The 22,992-nt window shown below is 41.8% G+C and overlaps 1 protein-coding gene across 4 annotated transcripts in view; it reads left to right on the top strand.

The window, feature by feature from the left end:
* The window catches only part of LOC121698439 (collagen alpha-3(VI) chain-like), a 35,164-nt gene that overhangs the window by 9,732 nt on the left and 2,440 nt on the right, over positions 1–22,992 (top strand). For 2 of the 4 annotated variants that reach the window (XM_042080548.1, XM_042080539.1), the window contains 36 exons: positions 883–1,452; positions 3,036–3,647; positions 3,972–4,595; positions 4,861–5,457; positions 5,627–6,241; positions 6,348–6,682; positions 6,937–7,015; positions 7,681–7,826; positions 8,066–8,158; positions 8,399–8,452; positions 8,597–8,668; positions 8,854–8,880; positions 8,978–9,022; positions 9,299–9,352; positions 9,471–9,533; positions 9,872–9,937; positions 10,042–10,095; positions 11,116–11,151; positions 11,528–11,590; positions 11,946–12,008; positions 12,697–12,759; positions 13,096–13,158; positions 15,221–15,271; positions 15,425–15,460; positions 15,751–15,813; positions 15,962–16,024; positions 17,014–17,046; positions 17,166–17,202; positions 17,339–17,350; positions 17,457–17,950; positions 18,370–18,472; positions 18,861–19,562; positions 20,244–20,346; positions 20,597–20,652; positions 20,945–21,211; positions 21,388–21,456. In XM_042080548.1, coding sequence (XP_041936482.1) covers positions 883–1,452; positions 3,036–3,647; positions 3,972–4,595; positions 4,861–5,457; positions 5,627–6,241; positions 6,348–6,682; positions 6,937–7,015; positions 7,681–7,826; positions 8,066–8,158; positions 8,399–8,452; positions 8,597–8,668; positions 8,854–8,880; positions 8,978–9,022; positions 9,299–9,352; positions 9,471–9,533; positions 9,872–9,937; positions 10,042–10,095; positions 11,116–11,151; positions 11,528–11,590; positions 11,946–12,008; positions 12,697–12,759; positions 13,096–13,158; positions 15,221–15,271; positions 15,425–15,460; positions 15,751–15,813; positions 15,962–16,024; positions 17,014–17,046; positions 17,166–17,202; positions 17,339–17,350; positions 17,457–17,950; positions 18,370–18,472; positions 18,861–19,562; positions 20,244–20,346; positions 20,597–20,652; positions 20,945–21,211; positions 21,388–21,456 — 6,483 coding nt within the window. The remainder of the gene's footprint in view (positions 1–882; positions 1,453–3,035; positions 3,648–3,971; positions 4,596–4,860; positions 5,458–5,626; positions 6,242–6,347; positions 6,683–6,936; positions 7,016–7,680; positions 7,827–8,065; positions 8,159–8,398; positions 8,453–8,596; positions 8,669–8,853; positions 8,881–8,977; positions 9,023–9,298; positions 9,353–9,470; positions 9,534–9,871; positions 9,938–10,041; positions 10,096–11,115; positions 11,152–11,527; positions 11,591–11,945; positions 12,009–12,696; positions 12,760–13,095; positions 13,159–15,220; positions 15,272–15,424; positions 15,461–15,750; positions 15,814–15,961; positions 16,025–17,013; positions 17,047–17,165; positions 17,203–17,338; positions 17,351–17,456; positions 17,951–18,369; positions 18,473–18,860; positions 19,563–20,243; positions 20,347–20,596; positions 20,653–20,944; positions 21,212–21,387; positions 21,457–22,992) is intronic. The other 2 variants (XM_042080558.1, XM_042080567.1) reach the window with 1 other exon arrangement.

Below are 22,992 nucleotides of genomic sequence, written 5' to 3' on the forward strand. Positions count from 1 at the left end.
AAATCTTCAGTTTTATTGTCCTATACAGTGATGATCATCTTAGAGGCTTCTTAAATCTTCAGAAGGAAATAGGTTTTTATTGTCACATTTAAATTCAGTTCTTGAAGTTTCATAATGGAGATGTTCATATGATCCATCCTCAGCCTCTATTTTTGAAAATAGAGGCTGATATAATATAAATGAAGGGTTCTGCATTTTGCCTATATGTCAAATTCATTAATTAATGAGATTATATACAGAATATAGATAAACCGTTATAGATAAAGAATAGATAAACAATAAACATGCTTCCCTGGACCATTGGAGTTCGAATAACAGGAGGATAAAAGGATAAAACGCTTTGTGGTCAAAGTGCAAAGAGCACACTTACTGATCACGTACCTTGCCCATACAGTCACATATGATATAAATGTCCATTGAAGAAATTCATTCATAGAGTTTGTTCATTTCATTTTCCAGGTAGGTGTTTGTGTTTTAAAGGGTTTGGTGTTTTTTTACGATATGTAGCAGCAAGGTAGTTCCAATAAAGTACACAGTACAAAGTTCTTTTCAGAGACATTTCTTTCTTCAACTCTGCAAATTAAATGTGTTTTTGTGTGATTGGTTGTGTGTTTGGGTGTTTTTACCCAAATAATCCGCGTACAGTGGTTTGTTTTGATGCTAATGATTACCTGACAAAGTAATCATGATTTTCTTCCCTCTCTTCCCAAATCGTATGATTACACTTTTCCTCAGGACAGACAATTGAGAATTGTGTTTTCATTTTTCTGTCATAACTTATTTTCATTATAAGACTTATTCCGTTTGCTTGAGCTTTTCACACTACAATGCATGTCATATACATGGTTGTAACACTTTCATCCCATATTGTGCTCTTCCTAGTGCAATCTCCTATGAGTCGACGAGATGTTGTTTTTCTCATTGATGGCTCTGACAGAAGTCGGCTTGCTTTCCCAGCAATTCGAGATTTCATTCGCAGAGTCACAGAAAATCTAAATGTTGCTGAAAACAGAGACAGGGTTGCCATCATCCAATTTAGCAATGACGCCTTGATCCACTCTTTGTTGAATTCTTACTTGACCATGGGCGGTATCATCAAAAAGATTCGAGACATGAGCCATAAAGGAGGAGATTCTCGCAACACTGGAGCGGCTCTCCAGTTTGTAAGAGAAAATGTCTTTACTGCTTCTCGTGGAAGTAGACAAGATGAAGGTGTTCCACAGATTCTTATCTTGCTGACTGGTGGACCATCCAGTGATAGTGTCATACAACCTGCTATGACTTTGCAACAACATGGAGTTGTAAGTTTAGGCATTGGAACAGATGTCAGCGGTATTTCCATAATCTCTGAGGATTCAGACAATATATTTGCCATCGATGACTTTGGGGAACTCCCAGACAAATTACATAATGTAATTTCTGCATTAAATCAATTCTCCATCAGAGGGTATGGTAAGTATAGAATCAGTAGTTTTCATATTTTTACTCAAAATGGAGTAACATCTTTTGATCATTAATAGCTCATCAAATTCATTCCCTCCTGGAAGTTATACACTTCCTATCTTGTTGTCTGCTATGCTGTCATGCAAATTGAAGATTAATTATTCATATGGAGTAAGTATGCAGAATTAAAGTACATTTGCTGAAGCTGAATACAGTTTCCACTAACTGAGTCTCATTGGGGGAAAGTATGATAAGTACATTGGTTTACTTAAAATGAAAGCAGTGGCATGTTGACAAGTATTTTTTTTAAAACATGAATTGCAAAAAGGTCAGAAACATAAGATAGCATTATGTCAGAAACATAAGATAGCATTATCACAGTTCCTACAGAAAATAGTGTAATACTTGTTTACAGAAACGTGAAGCTTGCAGTTATTTATTGAAATAAAGCCATACACAGATATCTTGGCCTGATTTAACAGCCTTGGCCTCCTTTAATGAACATCTTCCAGCCACTACTGCCTTAATTCAATTGCATTTTCAAAGCAGTGTTCTGTAAATTGGTATTGAGTATCCTGTAAATGTGTGGGAAAACACAAAAGATAATTGAAGAAACATGCAGACTATACGATAAGCTCACCTACCTATAAAATACTAAACATTGCAGCTTGCAGAGTTCAGTCATATCAATGTGTCTTCTGTGTACGATATTAAAGAGGCACCCTTAAATGGTAGTAGGTGTGTTAGGGTCGCGTTTTGCTATACTTTGCTATCAAGAGTGAATAAGGCGATGTAGGTGTCTTATCCACCAATTTCTAATAGGATTCCATAATCACAATAAATCATGACTCTGCTGCTCTGTATTCACAAGGTAAAAAAAAAATCTTACTGGTGTTGCTGAATGTTTGTCTATGTAACTTGCACTGAAGTCTGTACTTGATCAGATTTTCATTGCCAGTCTGATTTTCACTTATGTGTTAATGTACAGGGTACATTTTCAAATGTCATCTCAATCCAAAAACAAAAAGATTTACTACGATGAAATGGACCCAGGATATACTGTATCATGTCATAGTTTAAAGGCATGAAGTTTAAGAAGCCAATGTTGTCTAACTACAATACCTAATATTTACAGTATCAAATAATGCTCTGTAGCAGGATAATGGATGATAGTGAACGACACATCAATTTATTTATTTAATAAAATGTTTCATACATAGGATGTTATTTTTTCATGGGTAGGACAGGGCCACCTCTGTTGTTGGGCACATTTAAGTTTACATTTTAAAATATTCAGCCAAGTGTGTACAGTACATTGAGAGTCTCCACCTTTCTTAGGACTGTAACAACCTCCACCAAGTTCCTGTTTTACTTTTAGCTTGTCTTGAACAGTGGTGCTTTACAGGAGTTATATATTTAATTGTTTTTAAAATCACAAACTGTATTTAAAATTCTCAAAATCCATGCTGACATTATATGTGCAATTAGTATCTACAATTTCCTAATAGTGTGTTGTTTTCTCTTTGCCCCGTATTATTGTACAATACTACGAGTTTCTAATTTTTAGTTCTTGATACTCCCTTTCTTTTCAGCTGAAGCCCAGGGTCCTAAGAAGGATGTTATCTTCCTCATCGATGGCTCAGATGGAGTTGGCCGCGAGTTTCCCATCATTGTAGAATTTGTGCGGACAGTCGTGGAAAAACTCAACGTTGGTGAAAACAAGATCCGCGTGGGAGTGGTGCAGTATGGGGACAATCCCAGCGCTGACATCTACCTCAATGCCCACGCAAACAAGGAAGGAGTGTTGAATGCGATCAGGGGGCTGAGACAGCGTGGTGGCAGACAACGCAACCTGGGAAGAGCAATCGATTTCGTCAGTCGCGATGTTTTGGCCAAACGATCTGGAGGCCGTCGGGAGGAAGGTGTTCCACAGTTTGTGATTGTTGTGTCGGGAGGAAGGTCGTCAGATGATGTGCAGACCTCAGCAACAGCCATCAAAAGATCCGGGGTCCTCACCTTTAGCATTGGAACCAGAGATGTTGATCCGGGAGAGCTTCAGGTCATTTCCTACATTCCAACTTATGCTCACCCTGTGGATGACTTCCCTGGGCTCTACACTGTCCAAGAAAATCTGGTAACCACTCTAACTGAACTGTCAGATGAAGAAATAGCACGGATGCGTCCTGTTTTCCCCGACTTCCAAGGTAATTGATTTGCTATATAATCAGAATAGTTGTGCATTTATTTATTATTTATCCATTATAGGCCAGAACTATGTTGCATAATTAAGTTATTTCACTATTATACTTGTATTTATACTTGTACTTACACCATGGAATATCATCAGTCATTTAATTGCTGAAATGTTGCAAACTATGCAAAAAATTAGTCAGTCAGTCATTCACTATCTAAAATTGTCATTACATTACTTGTTTGTTTATTGATGAAGTCATGAGTTTGAAGTTAAGAGGTAATGTCAAAAAATCTATTTTTATGGTCATATAAATGAATGTGCAAATAACCTGCAGGTCCTGTGATACCAACAACTCCAGGAGATAAGAGAGATGTTGTTTTCCTTGTTGATGGAACAAATACTGTCCCTAACATTCGTGACATGATTTTGAGGATCGTGGAAAAGTTGGATGTAGGAATGGACAATGTACGTGTGTCTGTTGTGCAATACAGTGAAGACGTCAGGCAGGAATTCCTTCTCAATGAACATTCTTCCAAAGGAGAAGTTAAGGAAGCTGTGCGGCGAATGCGAAACAAGGGTGGGAACCAACTCAATACAGGATTTGCTCTTGACTGGGTTTCAAAGAACATCTATCAAAGATCAGCCGGCAGTCGTATTGAAGAGGGTGTTCCCCAGTTCCTGGTTTTAGTTACAGGCAGCAAGTCCGCAGATGATGTGTCTGGTCCTGCTTACCAGCTGAAGCGCAACATGGTGGCACCAGTGGCTGTCGGAGGCAAGAATGCGGACGCCGATGAGTTGAAACTCATTGCTTTGAAACCAGAGCTCACATACTCGGTGCGTGACTTCAGACAGTTGCAGACAGTGGAGCAGCAGCTCATCTCCTCAGTGAAGACCATGACGTCTAAGGACATCACAGATGTGACATCTACCTTGGTATCACCCTCCGTTACCACCACAGGTATGATGTTTACCACAATACTGGCTCAAATGCAATGAAGTGTGCACTGAATTATATTAAAATTTATCTGAAAAGGTTATTTTTTTAGTTCAATGCACCCAAATCAAACAGTATCTTTGTATAAATATTTTTTGTCATGTTTTTGGAATGAACCAATGGCTTTACTGGCTCAGTTTGCTGTAATGTTTAAAAAGCATCACATTTCATGAATATTACATTCCTAAATACATCAGCAACTTAAAAATGTTTTCATGTTTATTTTCAGAGCCGATTGATCTTGGAAGAAAGGATATCATTTTCCTAGTTGATGGCTCCGACAGTTCTGGCGGAGGTGGACTTGCCCATATACGTGACTTCATTTTGAAAGTCATTCAGCAGCTGGATCTCCATCCTGATCGAGTGCGGATTGCATTAGTTCAGTATGCAGAGAAGACCAAAACCGAATTCTCCCTCAACACCCACCCTAACAAGGAGTCTATCGTCTCAGCTGTCAGGAAGCTTCGTCAAATTGGCGGTCGAGCAGGCGACTTGGCTTCAGCTATCGACTATGTCATGAGGAATGAACTGCATGCTGGTGCAGGGGTTCGGCCTGCTGTGGCCTCTCAGCACCTCGTAGTACTGACCGGAGGAAGGTCCGTCTCAGATGTATCCAGCAAAGGCGCCATCCTGAAGGGCGCAAGGGTGAACTGCATTGGTGTTGGTGCTGGTGCAGCTGATACAAGACAACTCACCCAGATTGCCACTACCCCTCAGGATGTCCTTAAAGTTACGGCCTTCCCCAACCTTGCCAATATTGAGCAGCAGCTCATTGCTAGGCTGCAAGGGGGCGTTATCGTAGAACCACCGACAGTTGAAGAGCCTAGTAAGTATTTCTATTTGTTTGCCTCAGCTGTAAATTACTTTGGGTCAACTCATATTTTCAAATGTGCTATAAAATTAAAGTAACTTGACTTGAAATTATGCGCAGATTGTTTTGCAGATCATTTTGTTTCATTTCTGACATTTTTGTCCTGCTTTATTTGCTTTCTTAGCTACATCAGGAATCATGCCCAGGGCAGCTGATATCGTGTTTTTAGTGGATGGATCCATCAACCTGGGCAAGGACAACTTCAGAGAGGTCATGGAATTCCTTGTGAACCTTATTGATGCCTTCTACAATGATCAAGACAGCTTGCAGATTGGTCTGGCCCACTATGCTGCTGACGTGACGGATGTCTTCTTTCTGAATACCTATCAAAACAAGGATGACATAATTAACGCAATTAACCAGGCAGAGTACAAGGGTGGCAACCGCATTAACACAGGAGCTGCCATCCGACATGTGCAGCAGAACCATTTTGTGAAGGAAAAAGGCAGTCGGAAGGATATTGGCGTCCCACAGATTTTGATGCTGGTGACTGGAGGCAGATCAGCAGATGATGGCAAGTCCGCAGCCCTTGGAATAAAGGCCACTGGAGTTCGTGTCTATGCCATTGGTGTGGGTGACATTCAGGGTGAGCTTGCCAACTTAGCGAGTGAGTCTGCCACTGTAGCAAGGGCCAGCATCTACCAGGAGCTCTCCGAACTGAACGAGCAGATCCTGGTGACCTTGGATGATGATTTGAAAGGCATTAAACTGTGCACTGGGGTGCAAGAATCCACAAAAAGTAAGACATAACACGGCATGGGTCAACATAGTTTTGCATTGCTCAACTTTTCACCAAATAGCAAAGTCCACACTTCTAAACTTGTGTTATCTCTTCCATCCGCTAGGTTGCAGCCTTGATGTCTTGCTGGGATTCGACGTGTCCTCGCAGAACATATTTACGGACCAGAGAAGCCTGGAGACAAAGATGACTGCCATCCTTCAGCGAATCATGAAACTTCAAGCCATCAGCTGCACGTCCGGGCAGGCTCCAACCATACGAGTGGGCATGCTGGCCTTGGACTCAGCCTCCGAGCCTATGCATCTGGAATTCACAGACAACTACTCAGAGCTTCTGGATGCCTTCAAGAACCTACGCAGCCGTGGACCATTTGTCCTCAACGGGAAGACCATTGATACCTACACTGCTAGATTCAAAGCTCAGCCTAGTGAATCTGTGAAGGTATTCCTCTCCATTGCCTTTCCTTATGATTCTCATACGGCCATGCTTAATAGCATTGTTTCTTCTGTGTGTGTTGGTAGCAAACATTTCTTGTGTGCATTCTTGTGTGTGTTGGTAGCAAACATTTGTTTTCATATTACTTGAGCATACCCTTTTAAGTAGTGTTGTGTCTGTGACATATGTTTACTTACATTAATATTAATATTTTGTTGTCCAAAAGCAAGTAAAAACAATGTGTTTGTCTTTTTGCCAAGGTTGTGATTCACCTGACAGATGGTCTGGATGGACAGTATGGACAGATGAAGGAACGAGTTGAGAAAATGAGGCTTTCTGGTAAGATAAAACCCTGCTTTCTCCTACAGAGAGAAGTCTAGCGACACATGATAAGGGCTATCGGCCACCAAGTTGTCCTGTTATACAGAATTAAAAGACAAGGCGGAGGCAAAGAGCAAAGTGTCCTCTGCCCGAGTCCACCTCGAAGGCCGTTATCCCACTTAACACCTGGTAACAACTATAGTCATACCTTTATAGCACACTAAGGAAACAAGTGGAGAAAAGAAGCCAACTTTTTTGTAGCTGAGTTTGTTGTACAACTTCTTTGGCCCTAACAGTAAAAACGGTGGACAGTTAGCTTGTTTACAGTTGATTCTATTGTTGCGAAGCCTGCTTCCAGGCGCAACCGTGATTATACTATGGTTGTTATAGTTACCATTCATAAGCATTGATATGGAACGGTGATTAAACTTTTTATACCAGATCTACTTCATAGGTGTCCCGTTATTCAGAATTGATAGCCACCCAACCAGCCAATCAGAAAAGAGTATTTATTCTCTCTCCGGGTGATAATTGCATTTAAAAGGACATCCCAATTGGAGTCCCAGAAAGGATTTTTGGATCTTTTTTTGTGCAATGTAACACCTGGTTTTATGAAAACAAAAGCACAAAAAAGAACTGAGTAATGTGAATGGTTTATAATGGGATGGCTGCTGTTCTTCCAGGTGTAAATGGTTTCATCTTGGTGGGCCTGGAGAGGGTGCCACAGTTTGAAGAGGCAGTGCTTTTGGAATATGGTCGTGGGTTCAGGTACACCCGCCCACTGCGTGTTAACCTGATGGATCTGGACTATGAGATCCTGGAGGAGTTGGTAAGTATTATCCAACAACATCCTATATGTATTACATACATGTGTACTGTATTTGTAAATATACATTTGAGTCACGCTGTGATCATGTTATGTAAACAGCAATTTCATGCAAATTATCAGTGTGGCACACACTGGAGTGTAAAAGTAATGCTTCTCAGAGCAGTGCCAGTAAGACCAGTGTCTTCAATTTGTCATTGTTTTTTACTTAAATACTTATTTTCTTCTTTAATACCTCTTAGGACAACATTGCTGAAAGAGAGTGCTGCTCAGTGCCCTGTAAGTGCACTGGTCAAAGGGGAGACCGAGGTGCCGTTGGACAACCAGGACTGAAGGTTACCAAACTTTATGTGTTGTTTCAGGGAGTACATGTGTTCTCTGCAGTCAATAATCTTTGTTTGGCAGTGCCTTACATGCACTTACTGGAAATAGGTGATATTCAGTTAACTGAACTGCAGTTTTTCCTGTTCAGTGAAGGTCATTGAAAATAAATGCATGCTAGTGGAGAGTTGGAGAGTGGGTGAGGATGAGTTTCAGTTATGTGGTTTGCTTATGGATGGTTGTATGTATTACAGGGTGAACCAGGAGCTCAGGGATACAGAGGACACCCAGGAGATGAAGGTGGTCCGGTGAGTCTCTCATACTGGAGAAAAATGCACATCTTGACTTGTACAATATTGCCATCGTACTGTAGGCTACATGAGACATGTGTGATTTTTGCGGTTGTGGGTTTACTTTCATTCAATTTTCTTAACCTACTCTCTGTGTTTCAGGGTGAGAGGGGTCCCCCAGGTGTCAATGGAACCCAGGGTTTCCAAGGCTGTCCTGGACCAAGAGGTGTCAAGGTAAGATTATACAAACTTGTATTTGGATGACTAAATGAACAAATAAATGCAAAATATGCACAACATGTAGAGAACAAATTCCTGTGTATAGACAGTAGAAGACCATAGCTAACAGGTAACTTTGAGGTGATGCATGTGTATGATCATAAAACAGATTTTTAACCATTCTTTCTTGTCTCCTCAAGGGATCTCGAGGGTACTCAGGAGAGAAGGTAAGTTTTTTTTCAGTGGAGCTGCCTTCTACATTGTGGTCTACAGAGGACTTGATCAACTCGATTAATTGTTGATGCTCTACTCTTCTCCAAACAGGGAGAGCTGGGAGACATTGGCTTGGATGGAATCAACGGGGAAGAGGTAAAGATATTTTTCCTTTATAGTTCATGCAGCGCTCGGGCTAAATAAAACCACACAGTGATCAACGATTCCCAGTGCCTCTTCACAGTAAATTCACAAAGACCTAGCAGTTGGCTGTCGGACATTGTCTATACGACACACTTCATGTTTTATTTAACAATGAAACTTTTGCTACCTAATTTGCTCATTAGCCTATGAAAGCATGCTAGCCATCTTACTGACTTGTTCATTGTGCAGTGAACATTTGGTTTTGATTTTGATTATGTACATTTTCAGGGCACAAGTGGAGTGGCTGGGCCACCAGGAGAACGTGGTAACCCAGGGAGACGGGTGAGTGCTTTGGCTGCCTCTATAACAGATATACAGAGAAGTAGATGGAGAACACGATTGGTTGTTGCTGTTGTTGTTATTTGTCTGGAAAAAAACAATGAATGCTTCTCATGTCCAGGGAGCTAAAGGTGCTAAGGGACAGGCCGGAGACAGTGGACAAACTGGCATCCCAGGAGATCCTGTGAGTACTGGCTAACTGCTAACACATAATATACGTTATTGTTTGCCACGCTTTTTTTATTTTATTTACTGCATGATTATAGTGTCTGGCTTTCTCTATGACACAGGGATAATGACCTACAGCTGATTAAGTAATTTAAGGCATATCATTGTTTTGGACATTAAATCAAGGAGTCCATGATTACACTTGACTGTCGTTGAGCTTTTTACTGTAGGGGAAAGCAGGAATGTCTTTTTAATTGAAGCAAACAACTGATTTATACAACAATGATTTGTTGCCATTTTGGCTTACTCCTCTTCAAGATCTTGTAAACATTTTCCCAAATATCTTGTTTTTAGGGAGTTACAGGGAAGGACAATACTCAGCGAGGACCAAAGGGAGATCTAGGCGATGCTGGCCCTGCCGTAAGTTCTTTTCAGTTTGTCTTTCTTAACTGGTGAAATAGCCGTGAACAGGTTTGATGGTAATCTCAAAATGCTCCTAAACATCCTCGTTTGATATCCTCTAGGGAGAAGCAGGAGAGGACGGCAAAGAGGGAACTCAAGGAGAACCAGGAAGGAGGGTATGAGTCCATTATTGTAATCTGTATGCTTTTAGCTCATGTTCTATTTCCCCTTCTTAGTATCAGTAGGTGCTTTCAACAGAAACCATCACCCCAATGTGACTAGAATGTGTTAGAACAAATGCTCTAAAAGAATATCTGGGTGCATTGATTAAGCATTAAGTCGCTAGAGGCCACAGATAAGGAGCATTGTTCGCCAGGATGCACAGCGGTTTTGTATCAGTTTGTGGTGCAGTAATATAGAACGTAATGAAGTCAGTGTGAATGGTTGCAGAGTGTTTTATAATGATTTTGATTTTGAAAGGGTGCAATCAGCAGTGAAATTAAACTTAAATTTAACTTAAATTGTGTTAAACTCTTACCAAATCATTCGGGAATGCAGCAAACACATCTTTCTTGTAAACGATTAATTCCAAAGAAAACACTGATACCATCAGTGCAGCCATCGATCTATGTAACAAAACAGTCAATGTAAGTCTTTTAAGTGGTGGGGCTTTGACAGTTTAACTATGCTGATTATATGTATGCTGTCACTATAAGGATACTTTCAGCCATGACAACAATAACTGTCTGTGTCATGAACAGAAGCAATGATCTTGTAGCAGCTGTGTGCAATGTATCTCTTATGGATCAACATCTGTTGAGCCGTCAGAGATCCTCATAATGTTGATATGATAAATTAAGCCAAATGTAATTCGCATTCAAGTGTTAACACAGATATCTTTAGCAGAGAGTCTCGATTTTTCATACTGTGAATATAATTTTGTTGTTGTTGTTGTTGTTGTTGATGATGTTGATGTTGTTTAGCAGTGTTCCTTAGACCGGTTGCTTTGCTGTTTTCAACCCCCTCTTTGAATATCAAATGACTGTATTCAGCCAATTCTACAACATTTAAAAAATCTCTATTGTGGAAATTCATAAAACATCTTTTCAACTTTATGCACAATGGCATGATACCACCTGTCTGATGGCTAACGAAGACACCTGTGTTTTTATTCTGATTCTATTTACTACTAATAGGGTGCAGATGGAAGAAGAGGAGCACCTGGACAACCCGTAAGTTAGAAACTCAGACGCTTATTCCAGATTTGTCAAAAACAGTGGTGCTGAACACAACATGCCTTAGTGCGTAAAAGAAACATCTCATTCGTAAAGTGCTGCTGAAGGCTGGATTATATGCGCCTTGAAAAAAGACAATGAAAAAAGAGAAACAAGCTAATTTACCAGTTGCTAATTTACTATTGGCTTTTGAAAAGACAATCTTGGAACTTGGAAAAAAGAAAAGAAAACAAAAAAAAACTTAGGAGATTTACTGCCAGTACTACTTTGCTATCTTAACACACTAGTCAATATGTAGTACAGCAGCTCTCTGAAATGACCCTGGTAATTCTACACAACATGCCATGACTACAATACTGAACTTTGTTTTAAGGGTGCTGCTGGACAACCTGGTGCTGATGGGCTTGCAGGAGGGCCTGGGATCGCAGGATCAAGAGTAAGTTATACAAGTCATGAATATATATTATATACCTGCTCGTGCTGGTAAACCTGTGTAGCATGCAAACTTTCTTTGCCATTGTCATCATAGGGTGGCTTAGTGTTCATATTTTGTTCAATAAATGTATTTGTTAGTAAACAAAAAAACAAATTAACACATACATAGTATACAGTATATTATTATGATGATAAATTGATAATATGTGATACATAATAAGATCATATAAGATAAGATAAGATAAGATAAGATAAGATAAGTAAGATTAACATTATTAATAAACATTTTTAAAGAGACATAACTTTAGCATCATTTGAGTTCTGTTTGTGTGACAGGTGTTTACTTTATTTTACAGGGACCTATTGGACCAAATGGATCTCCAGGACCAATGGGCGAGTCTGGAAACCCTGGACCAAGGGTAAGATTATGCAATAAGCCCCACGAGGCCCAAGGTACTTACTGTAGGGACCTAACGTTACTGCCTCATGGGGCCAATTGCTCTCCTTAAATGGTTACTACATATACAGTACGTGGTACATTTTCATATGAAAATGAGACAAGAAAGGGCCGCTTTAAATTCATAAAGCCTCTAATGTGGTGTGATCTTGTCTTCTATGTAGTAGTTCAATCTGCATATGATTAGGAAAGTGTGTGTGAGGTTTTTACGTCAGAAGAGGAAGAAACTACATAATACAAAAAGAAATGTGTCCCTTTACATGTGCAGAAGAGTAAATGCAGAGCATATGGTGGTCAGATGGGTGCTTGTTATGCATTTGCCTTTGGTTCTTGTTGTAGAGAACAACCATCTTCTTCGAGTTATTTGCAGTGATTTCCTAAATGAAATCAGATGCAAACAAATCGATGTAAACCATGTGGCTTTGAATAGAAGAATTGTTTGAGCCAGAATTGGTGAGACTAGCTCTTTTGTCTACCGCAGAAGAATCGCTGCTCCTCAGTGTTGTCGGTTCCTTAAAGCACATCTCACAGAGCACTTAAAACAAATTACTGTTGAGTGGGAGGAATGCACCAGTGCTACATTGATGAGTCTTTCCCATTTCCTCCCTCCCCTTAACTGAACTATCCTCCTTCCGTCCTCTGTCTTGTAGGGACCTGGAGGAGCTCCTGGCTCAGCTGGAGAGAAAGGCCGAAGAGGATTCGTGGGCCGCAAGGTAAATCCATCACACACCACGTCTCTGTTGTCTTGTGCGCATCTGCATCGCATATGATCAATGTCAGACTGTCCAGATGGAGACAGCATCTCTGTTAAGTGATTCAATGTGATAAAGGAGTCTAATGTTTTGACATGCATATGCATTTTACATGCAGCAGTTTGCTGACATCTATTTTTTCTGCCTGTCTGTCATCTGTCATTCTCTCTCTCTCTCTCTCAAACTGTCAATGTGCCAGTGTTATGTGTATGTAAGTATTTGAGGCTCTGTACAAACTGACAAATGAATTCCCTTGCACACAGTAAAGACTCTTTCTCTATCTCTGTCTGTCAACAGGGTGAGCCAGGAGACCCTGGACCTAAGGGGGTCATTGGACCCCTGGGCCCACGAGGAGAGCCTGTAAGTTGTCTGTTCAAAACTGATTCCAAACTTTTAGACAACTGTTGACACAGCATAATAGCACAGAAGCACAGCTCTACGGTACATGACATGTTACATTTGAGGACATGTGAAGAGCAGGGGGGACACAGGGATTTAGCCTTTGTTATGACTGCTTACTGAAATAATGCTGCAATGTATTGGATGGCAGTATGGTGATTGAGTGAGTGATTTTATCAACTCAGATTTATTCTTATACCTTGAGCTGATGTTATTTGATGTAAGTTATTTAGGATACTGTTCATCATTCTGTTATTGGAGCATGTTGGGAGGTTTTTTTCTTTATTCTTGTTATCTTTTTATCACACACACACACTAAATCTGGGATGACTTTGGAACCAATGGGTAACAAGTACTTTGAAAAGTTGCCCTCTTTCTCCGTTAAAGGAGTCCAAATAAAAAAGTTGTCCATTAAAGTAATTTACTCTCAATTACAGACCACTTACACTGTGACGAATGTAATAAACAAACTTTGTTGTCATAATAGCACATGGTATCTCTCTACACTTGGCTGACTAGCATGACAAGGCAGTCAAAACAGGGCTGTAGGAAAGCAGCTTGAGTATGGTCAGGGCAGAAAAGAACTACTTGACTTTTCAGTCGTAGTTTTAACAGTGGGTGTCCTGATTCTCTTCTATTGGCTCTCTGTGTGTCATGACTCACAGTCTCGTGATGGCTGGTGCGTGGTATGACCCTCTGTGCCAAGAGCTTCGCTCACATAAACACATCTCTTTCCAGCCTCTCTCAATGGGTCCTGAAGTAAATTTTTTAACAGTATCTCAGCATTAGTGGTCACGCAAAACAAAAATGTGGAAGCTGCCAGTGTTATCCCTTAACACTTAGTTGTTTATTATCTATTTATCATCACACACATACAGTTACAACTACTGGTCGTGGACTTCTATATTTGGTGAGATCATGGTGAGGTTGTTTATATGAGTGCATGGTCTCTCCTTGTCCTACATATTTTCACTGTCATCCAAAAGCTTTCTCAGGGCCATGTTTATTGTTCTTCACCTCCTTTGACTTGGCGTCAGGCGATTTTTGCATCAGTATTGTAAATCACTCAGCTCAATCCCCTCTGTCAACAGTGAGGATTATCTGTTTGAACCTCCTATTTCTGATGTTGATCATAGGGGCTCTGTTGTTTGTTAACGGGTCTTGGAGGATGTTTTTTTTTGCCCGCCATATGTTCTAATGGGTGATAGGTGTTGTCCAGATGTAGATCTGTGAACCTGGTGACCCTTAGATAGTGCCAGCACGTGTAAATCTCTGGATTTCTTTCCCATCCTGGGTTCACTCACTTGGCAAAAACACATTGAACGTTGTAGTAATTCAATTATTTCCCGTTGTGTGCAGACAGTCTCACAATCACTCAAATTGGATATCTTGTAGCTAGTTTGCTTAGGTTAATGCAGATGCCATTTCACTTAGATAAAATTATATTGATATGTTCATTTTAGTAAGTATAGTGATCTGCCAACTTTGCACTGGAATTAGCATCTTTCTAGTGATGTGTGATGCATGTGTAAAGATAAAAAAAAAAAAAAAATGTCATCAACTGTATTTCAGTAGAGTTCAAAAGTATGACCACTTTACCTGCTGTAGATTTCCCTATACCAATAGACTGCAGACACTAGCCAGCCAGCTGTACAGTCTTGACTTCATGTTAAAGTTAGTGTTTAATCTGCACAGCACAGATATTATCTTTCAGTCACCCATAGTGTAGCACCAATCGCTCAACCCACAACTTTGCCAATCAGATTCCAATGTAAAGACCACACGGGCCCGGGTTCGAGTACGACCCAGGTCATTTCCCGATCCCACTTTCTCTATATCTCTCTCCTACTTGGTTCCTGTCACTCTTTGCTGTTCTCTATCAATAAAAGGCAATCCCCCCAAAATTATAAGAAAAGAAGGTGCTGTATACTACATGTGCTGTGTTGTAAATGTCTTTTAAGGAAAAGTACCTGGTATAGGAATACATGGGAAGAAAATGACACACATTCTCTCTGTGACACAGGGTGAGGATGGTCGTGATGGCTTAGGATTTCCTGGACCTGACGGAAGAAAGGTAAACTTTCCCTATTATTTACATTTTATTCACAGAAAATATAATATTTGATAAAACTGTAAAGTTTACTTGAATACTTGAAATAAAAAATACTAAACGTTAAAGTGAAGGCAACATAAGTGGTAACATGAGTGGCTGCATTGCCTTCCTTAGGGTGATGAAGGCTTCCCTGGATTCCCTGGACCAAAGGTGAGCATGACAGTAATCTTTCTTCTCCTTAATGATTCACAGATGTGTCATAGAAGTTTGCATTTGCCACGGTCATATGTTTAAAGAGTCTACCCCTTTATTAAGCACCATTTAGACCTTGCTGTTTGTATGACATGCCTTGCTGTTCGTATGAAATGAGGCAGGAAGACCTTTGTCAGTATGGCAGTGATTTGGTCATGTGCATGAGGCTTTACGTTGAGTCAGGTAGTGTATGTGTGAAGACCTGCATTGGTGACCCCTGACCTTTAACCTCTGAACTATCCATACAGGGAGCTGCTGGTGAGCCTGGGTCTAAGGGAGGACCAGGACCCAGAGGAAACCGTGGCCAGCGCGTAAGGCTCTTTCATATGTAATATTTTTCCATGTATAGATATGTCCCTGTCTTTTTTGTTGGTTTGTTAGTTTGTTGTGGGGTTCTGTCACATTTGCTGAGTAGTGAACTGCATGTACTTTATGAGCTATATCGGTGGACTCTTCCAGGGTGTTTCAGGTGACCCTGGTGGACCTGGACAGAAGGGAGACATTGGCTACCCGGGACCTTATGTAAGCACCCGTTTATCTTCTGCTTCCCTTTCCACACTTAACAGTTTGTTATTCATGTTTTACCAACACTATGTTTCATATTTAACCACTCATTATTTTTACTAGCCAAGTTCTCTTTGACTATTAAAATGTTTGATAAGCTCAACTGTTCATAAAAAATGTTTGATAAGCTCAACTGTTCATATAAAATGTTTCATGACAACTTCTGAGCATTTACTGTTGCACATTCTAAAAACATCATAAATAATAGGATGCTAAGGCACTAGATCAGGGGTGGGCAAACTGCGGCCCGTGGGCCGGATCCGGCCCGCCAAGCACTTTCATCCGGCCCGCCGAGCATTTCATTTAGTTATCAGGCTGCTCGCTATTTTTTTCCTGCGATAGAGACGACGTTGGTTAGCTTTACTGCAAACTGCTTTTCACTCTCCTTAGATAACGTTTACAATGTCAATGTCAAAACATCATGTTAAATAGAGATAACATCATGTTAAACTCATGTTAAAAGTTAACTCTTATCTCCTTTGCAGCAGATCTAACGTGAACATTATGCAATCCATTTAATTGGGAACGCGTCTGCACTCACGAGAGGGAGAGAGAGCCGCAGGTTCCAGCTGGCTTGTGATTGTTGATAATTGATATCTCCTTCTTATAAGAAAGTTTTAAAAGGAAATCATGAAGGCAACAGTAGTTCCCACTACTGACCATTTAAAAACAGCATAAAATTAGCAGTATTTTTAAGCAATTAATATTTTAAAACAAATACTTTTCATACTAAATTATAGGCTATAAAAAATTTATTTTTTTATGCGTGTGCCGTTGGAGGGGGGGGGGGGGGGGGCGGCGGTTGTTGTGCAGGCCGCCGGCCAATTTTCAAAACCCAATGTGGCCCTTGAGCCAAAAAGTTTGCCCACCCCTGCACTAGATTATGTAACCAAGAACTGAGCTCATCTGTTTCCACTAATCTGAAAGCCATGTTTGTGCCCATGCAGGGTCAGAAAGGACCTCGAGGACAGAGTGTGGTGGTATGGTTACCTTTGGTCACACTGCATTTTATATTAATTACGCAGTGGTTTATGGTAATTCTTGAAAGAATACAAATTGAGAAATGCTTTAATAGGTGTTTGTTTTCTTCTCTGTCCAGCAATGCGAACTTGTCAAAAAGATTCGGGACAACTGTCGTAAGTATATAATTTAAGCAAATAGGGCTTATGTTATTGTGATTATTGATGTATTTAAATACCAGATACTAAATATCTTCATGAAATGTCCTGTGATAATAATGTAATAATGCAAATCCTTTATTCTTGTTTTCAGCTTGTTGCTATGGTAAGTGCATTGCAAAAAATACCACATGGCACAGAACTGTACTTTAGTGTAACAATGGTGTTTGAACACAGAACTGTGTTCCTGATCCCTCTGTCCTCTCTGCCAGGTGCCCAAGAGTGCCCTCTCTACCCCACTGAGCTGGCCTTCGCGCTGGACTCATCCCAGGGTGTGCAGAGGCCGGTCTTCAACAGCATGCGCGACACCGTCAGCCGTCTGCTGAACAACATCACTATCGCCCAGGGCAACTGTCCCCGCGGCGCCCGCGTGGCCCTGACCCTCTACAACAACGAGGTGACCACCGAGGTGCGCTTCGCCGACGCCATGAAGAAGAAGGCCCTGCTGGAGGCCGTGGAGGGTCTGCAGCTGCAGACCTCGCGCAAGGAGCGCAGCCTGGAGACCGCCATGAACTTCCTGGCCCAGAACACCTTCAAACGCGTGCGCAGTGGCTTCCTGGTGCGCAAGGTGGCTGTCTTCTTTGTGGGTGGCGGGGTCAAGATCTCGGCAGCCTTCAGTGCCGCTGCACTCCGACTGTACGACGCCGGCATCGCCTCAGTCTTCCTCCTGAGCACTGACAACCGGCAGCTCGCTAGAGCTTTGCAGGTAAAGCTAACGTCAGCAGGGTAGACACACCTGATATCAGTGACCTTCGTTTGACTCTGTTCTTGGAATAACAGCGCCATGTATTGCAGTTGATTTGAACCACTGCAAATTAAATTAAATATGTCTGTTCAAAACAGTTGACAATTGGGTAGAAGCAGTTTTACCATGTTGTCACTTGTTGCTTGTTTTTCTCTTTGTTTTTTTGTGAAACAATTTAAAAGGCAAAATCCAAATTAGTTTTGCTGTTAGAATGAACTCTTAATCACTGGAGTCAAAAAGTCTTATGTAACTTTGTGTGTTGTAAGTACAAGGGAATTCCTGGCGTAACATCTTGAAGCCCTTGAAATGGTCATATTGTATTAATCAGTCATAATATCAAGTGTTAATATTTGGTCTCGTGTTCTTTTTTTCCCTTCTAGGTCAATAACACAGCCTTGGCTCAAGTGATAGTCCTGCCCTCTCCTGGCTCTGCCGAATACGACTCAGTCATCAGCAAGATCATGAGCTGCCACGTCTGCTATGGTAAGACCATATTCAGTGAAACCTCTAAACACTGCTGACAGAAGTCTGTCTTCTAAGCACTGTCTCTGTTTTGTGAAAATGTGGTACAAATTGTGTTCAGAGTTTTATTTGGTAGAAAACAATTACAATGTTATGCCTGGTGTATGTAATGATGGGGATACTTGGCAATGCATCATTAATGTGTGAGAATGTGTTTAAGTGATTTAAGTTGTAAATTGTTGATGAAATAGCGCAATTGTTAATGAAGTATTATATATTTTATTATTTGATTTTATTATTTTTATTTTTATTATGTGATTTTATTTGATTTATTATTAAATAAATACAATTTAATATAAATAAATATTATTTATTTATTTAATTACTTTTGTTTCCTTTTCTTTTCCAGATTTCTGCGCTCCAGCTGGTGTGTGCGACTACACCCCACCCCGTAGCGCCAGAGACAAGAGGTCCTTCAAGTCTGACCTGGACATTGACATGGCCTTCGTGCTGGACAGCTCCGAGAGCACATGGCCGTCTGTCTTCGACGAGTCCAAGCACTACGTGGCCCACATGGTGGAGCAGCTGGAGATCTCCCACGAGCCGGCTACCTCCGTCCACCACGCGCGCGTGGCCCTGGTTCAGCACAGCCCCTACGAGTTCGTCCGCAATGGCACCGGCCCCGCCGTCCGCGTCTCCTTCGGCCTCACCGAGCACACCTCGGCCGCCGCCATCCGCCGCTTCCTGCTGGACAAAACGCCGCAGCTGGAGGGCGGGCGCGACCTGGCGGGGGCGCTGGAGTCCACCACAGAGCTGGTGTTCGAGGCCGTGCCGCACGCGCGCCACCTCCGCGTCATGGTGCTCATGGTGACTGGGCCCGTGGAGATGCACGAGGAGCGGCTGGTACGCGCCGCCACCGAGGCCAAGTGCAAGGGCTACTTCCTGGTGGTGTTGGGCATCGGCGACCGGCTGAGCGCTGGGGACGCTCGCGTCCTGAGCCGCGTGGCCAGCGAGCCCTCTGACGTGTTCTTCAAGCGCGTGGACAAAGACGCCGGCTTCTACGACGACTACATTCAGAACTTCGGCCGCTTGCTGCCCAAATATCTAAGCCGTGAGTTGTGTTTTTTACCAGATTAATTTAACCATTCACTAAATCAGCTGATTGTAATCAGTACAATCACGTAGATGATGCTAATTAGTGAAATCATCTTTGTTAAGTGCATAAGTGTAAGTGTAGAACCATTACATGGTAGGACTTTCTTCAGCCGCACTTTTGCACCTGTTTTTCTTCCCCTTATTCCCACTGTTCCATGGATATAAGACGCGTAACATCTTGCTTCCATGGGGCCTCATGACACTCCATCGTCTATGTCTTCTGCTCTCTGTTGTTTCACATCACAGTTTTGACGTTGCACTGCAGTCACGCCACAGTGAATAGTTTAATGAAACACTACACAGTCACCAGCTGCCGGCTTATTGGATAGTGATTTGTTCCCAGATTCACCCTCCGTCACAAAGTTCTCATAAACAGTCTTGATGTTTTTCTCTCATGTTTCTTCACAGCCCTGTCTCTGCTTTCAGTTTCATGGGAATCTCACCCTGTCTGTGCCTCCAGCCAAGACTAGAATATAACACGCTATACTGCTCTCTCTCTTCGCTCTCTTTCTCTCTCTTCCTCTCTCCGTCTCTCTGTCTCTCTCTCTCTGTCTCTCTCCTCTCAGTGTTTGCCAGCTGGTCTGCCTGGTTAAGCGTTAGTGTAAGCTTTGTATTTGTGTGTGTGACTTCCTTGCAGTTGACAATGCCTTCTACATGTCACCTGAAGTCGCCAAAAACTGCAAGTGGTCACAGAACGATCAGCCCCACAAAACGGTAGAGAAAGTGAACAACATGCACGAGTAAGTACATTATGTGATGTTTCATTTTAGGAAAATCATGAAGCAAGAAATCCACAACATATGCATTGTATTACAAAACAATGAGGGTAAATGTGGTGATGTCAGTAGTCAGATATATAGAGCAATAGAGCTGCATATTTGTCACAATTTTTTTGGTTTTGTTTTTTTGCCTGGATTTCATAAGCAATGTAAATAGTTATGGGGACAAGAGAGAATAGTTATCTCAATGCATATTTTGTTCTATTTAAAGGAAGCATCCTGTTCAGCATCACGAACAGCAGGCAGACCATGCGAAACACCCCAAAGGTCAGTTTGTTCAACTTGTTTCATCGACTAGAGAAAAGCTGGTTGTTATCCTGCACTCTGTTAGTTGTGTTACAGAATGGAGTTTTCACCCATGGCTTTACAGCTAGTTATGCCTGTGTGTGTGAGTGTGTGAGCGCATGTTTTCTTTGTTTGTGTGTGTTTGAGTGTGTATGTATGTATGTGGGTGTGTGCACATACATGTGCATCTGTGCACATGTGTGTGCATATTTTGTGTGTGTGTGTGTGTGTGTGTGTATGTACGTGTGTGTTTCATGTCTGCTCTCTCTCCCAGACCTCCATCTCGGCGAGCTGCACGTGGCCGACGTCACCTCCCACAGCCTGAGTCTCCGCTGGGCTGCCTCCGGCCAGCCTGGCCACGCCCACTACGAGGTCAACGTGGTGCGGATGCACAACCACGCGCCCGTGCTGCGCAAGAACATCACCCTGGCCCACATCGCCCTCCAGCACCTGGAGCCCACGCAGTCCTACCATGTGGCCGTCACCGCTCGCTCCGCCAAGGGAGAGGTCTTAGCAATACACAAGGGCATCTTCACCACCAGTGAGTTGTCTATGAGGAAGCACAGCTGTATCTGCACATGCACGCTCATGTCACTCACCATACTAATAAGAATTGAATGGCCATGCATTCTTAGCTAATACTTCAATTTGATTGTAATTGCTTGTTTCTAGCTGGCTAATGTCTGATGGCTCTGTGTCCACTTTTTTTTTTGGCAGAAGGCGTAGAGCCAAAGATTACTGCAGGGGTCGTTGTTTCAACAGCCCCTTTAAGTAAGCCAGAAATTGGTAAGTTGTATGACTTTTAAAAATGATTACAGCGGGTTCACCTACATGTTGAAGTCGGTGAGATTTAATATGGCTGAAGATGTCAGGGAGCACAGTCACCTTTTCAGAGCTGGAAACTGTATACGTTGCTACTGAAGAAGAAAAATATATTCTTGAGCCTACTTTTCCTGCCCTGGTTAAAAGTTTGATTATTGGTGGCTTGTCTCCAAACATTGCTTGCCCATTACTTACGTGATAACCATGCAGGTATTATTGGTGTGTACTCACACACACACACACACACACACACACACACACACACACACACACACACACACACACACACACACACACACACACATATTGTCCCTCTCTCCCTCTCTCTCTTTTTCTCTCTCTCCCTCTCTTTCTCTCTTTCTCTTGCACACACACACACATACTGTACATTAACATTTTTACAGAGGCTTACTCAGTAGCAAGCTACATAGACTAATTGAGGTTTTGCACTGTGACTCAATTAAAGGTGGCTTGTTTCCGAGCTTTCCTTGGTCATTGCTGAAGTGATAGCCATGCAGGTATTTTTGGTGATTGCACTGTTAGACAGTGTTTTCTTTGGCTTGCATCAGTTTGATTTCAGAAACCTCATTTGGTTATGTTTTGCTGATCAGAGAAACTGCAGATGAGTGTAGACACTGTTGTATTTCAGCCCATGATTCCTCTGAATACCAGGCCCTTATATGTGCCCTCTGAGTATAAAGCTGCTGTCCTGGAGAATTGTTTACGCAGTTGAGTTATTGAGAAATATAAAACCCATTCCCATTCCCATGACCCAATTAATTTCTACAGAAACAGTGGGAGTTAGTAGTCAGATATCACAATTTTTTTTAACTTAAATGTCAAGCAAAGGAAGAAAAGGTCCTAAGATGAAACACTCGACCCACTCCATTCCCTAGGATAGAACAACTTGATAATAAAACCTAAATGCTGAGTGGCTTTTGAAGGAGCAGCACTGCATACTTTGCACAGAAATGCCCCCCACCTCCCAGTGGAGATGTTAGGAGATGTTAGAGATGTCAGTGCAGAGTGACTGGAAGCAGCTGGAACAAGCAACATCACATGCCCCCGCTGCTTGACAGAGCAGAGCGAGAGACACACTAGTGAGAATCATGAACTGAACAAGCCACACACCAAACACCACACACTGTTTAAACCGTTACACTGCACGCTGTTGTTGCAGTCTCTCATGCAGGCCAGTGTGTATTTGAGTTTGACCCCAGGGGGCCATGGAGAGCGAGGGCTGTGCGGTCGGGTTTGACAGAAGAAATGGGAAAAGTCATGCAGTGTGCAAATGTGCTTGCTGAGGTTGACATCAAGTGATTGGATTTAGCAGTCATCTGTAAGCGAGCTTATTGAGATGAGGACACAGTAAATCATGTTCAAACTGTTTTGCCCTTTGCACTGGAAACATGTTAGATAGTAACTACTCTGCACGGGGGTAGTTCAGAAAAGGAATTTCTGAATTCTAATTCTAAAATGAAGCAGAAAGTAAAGATTCAG

Source organism: Alosa sapidissima, chromosome 2 (assembly GCF_018492685.1).
Source record: "Alosa sapidissima isolate fAloSap1 chromosome 2, fAloSap1.pri, whole genome shotgun sequence".
NCBI lineage: Eukaryota > Metazoa > Chordata > Actinopteri > Clupeiformes > Clupeidae > Alosa > Alosa sapidissima.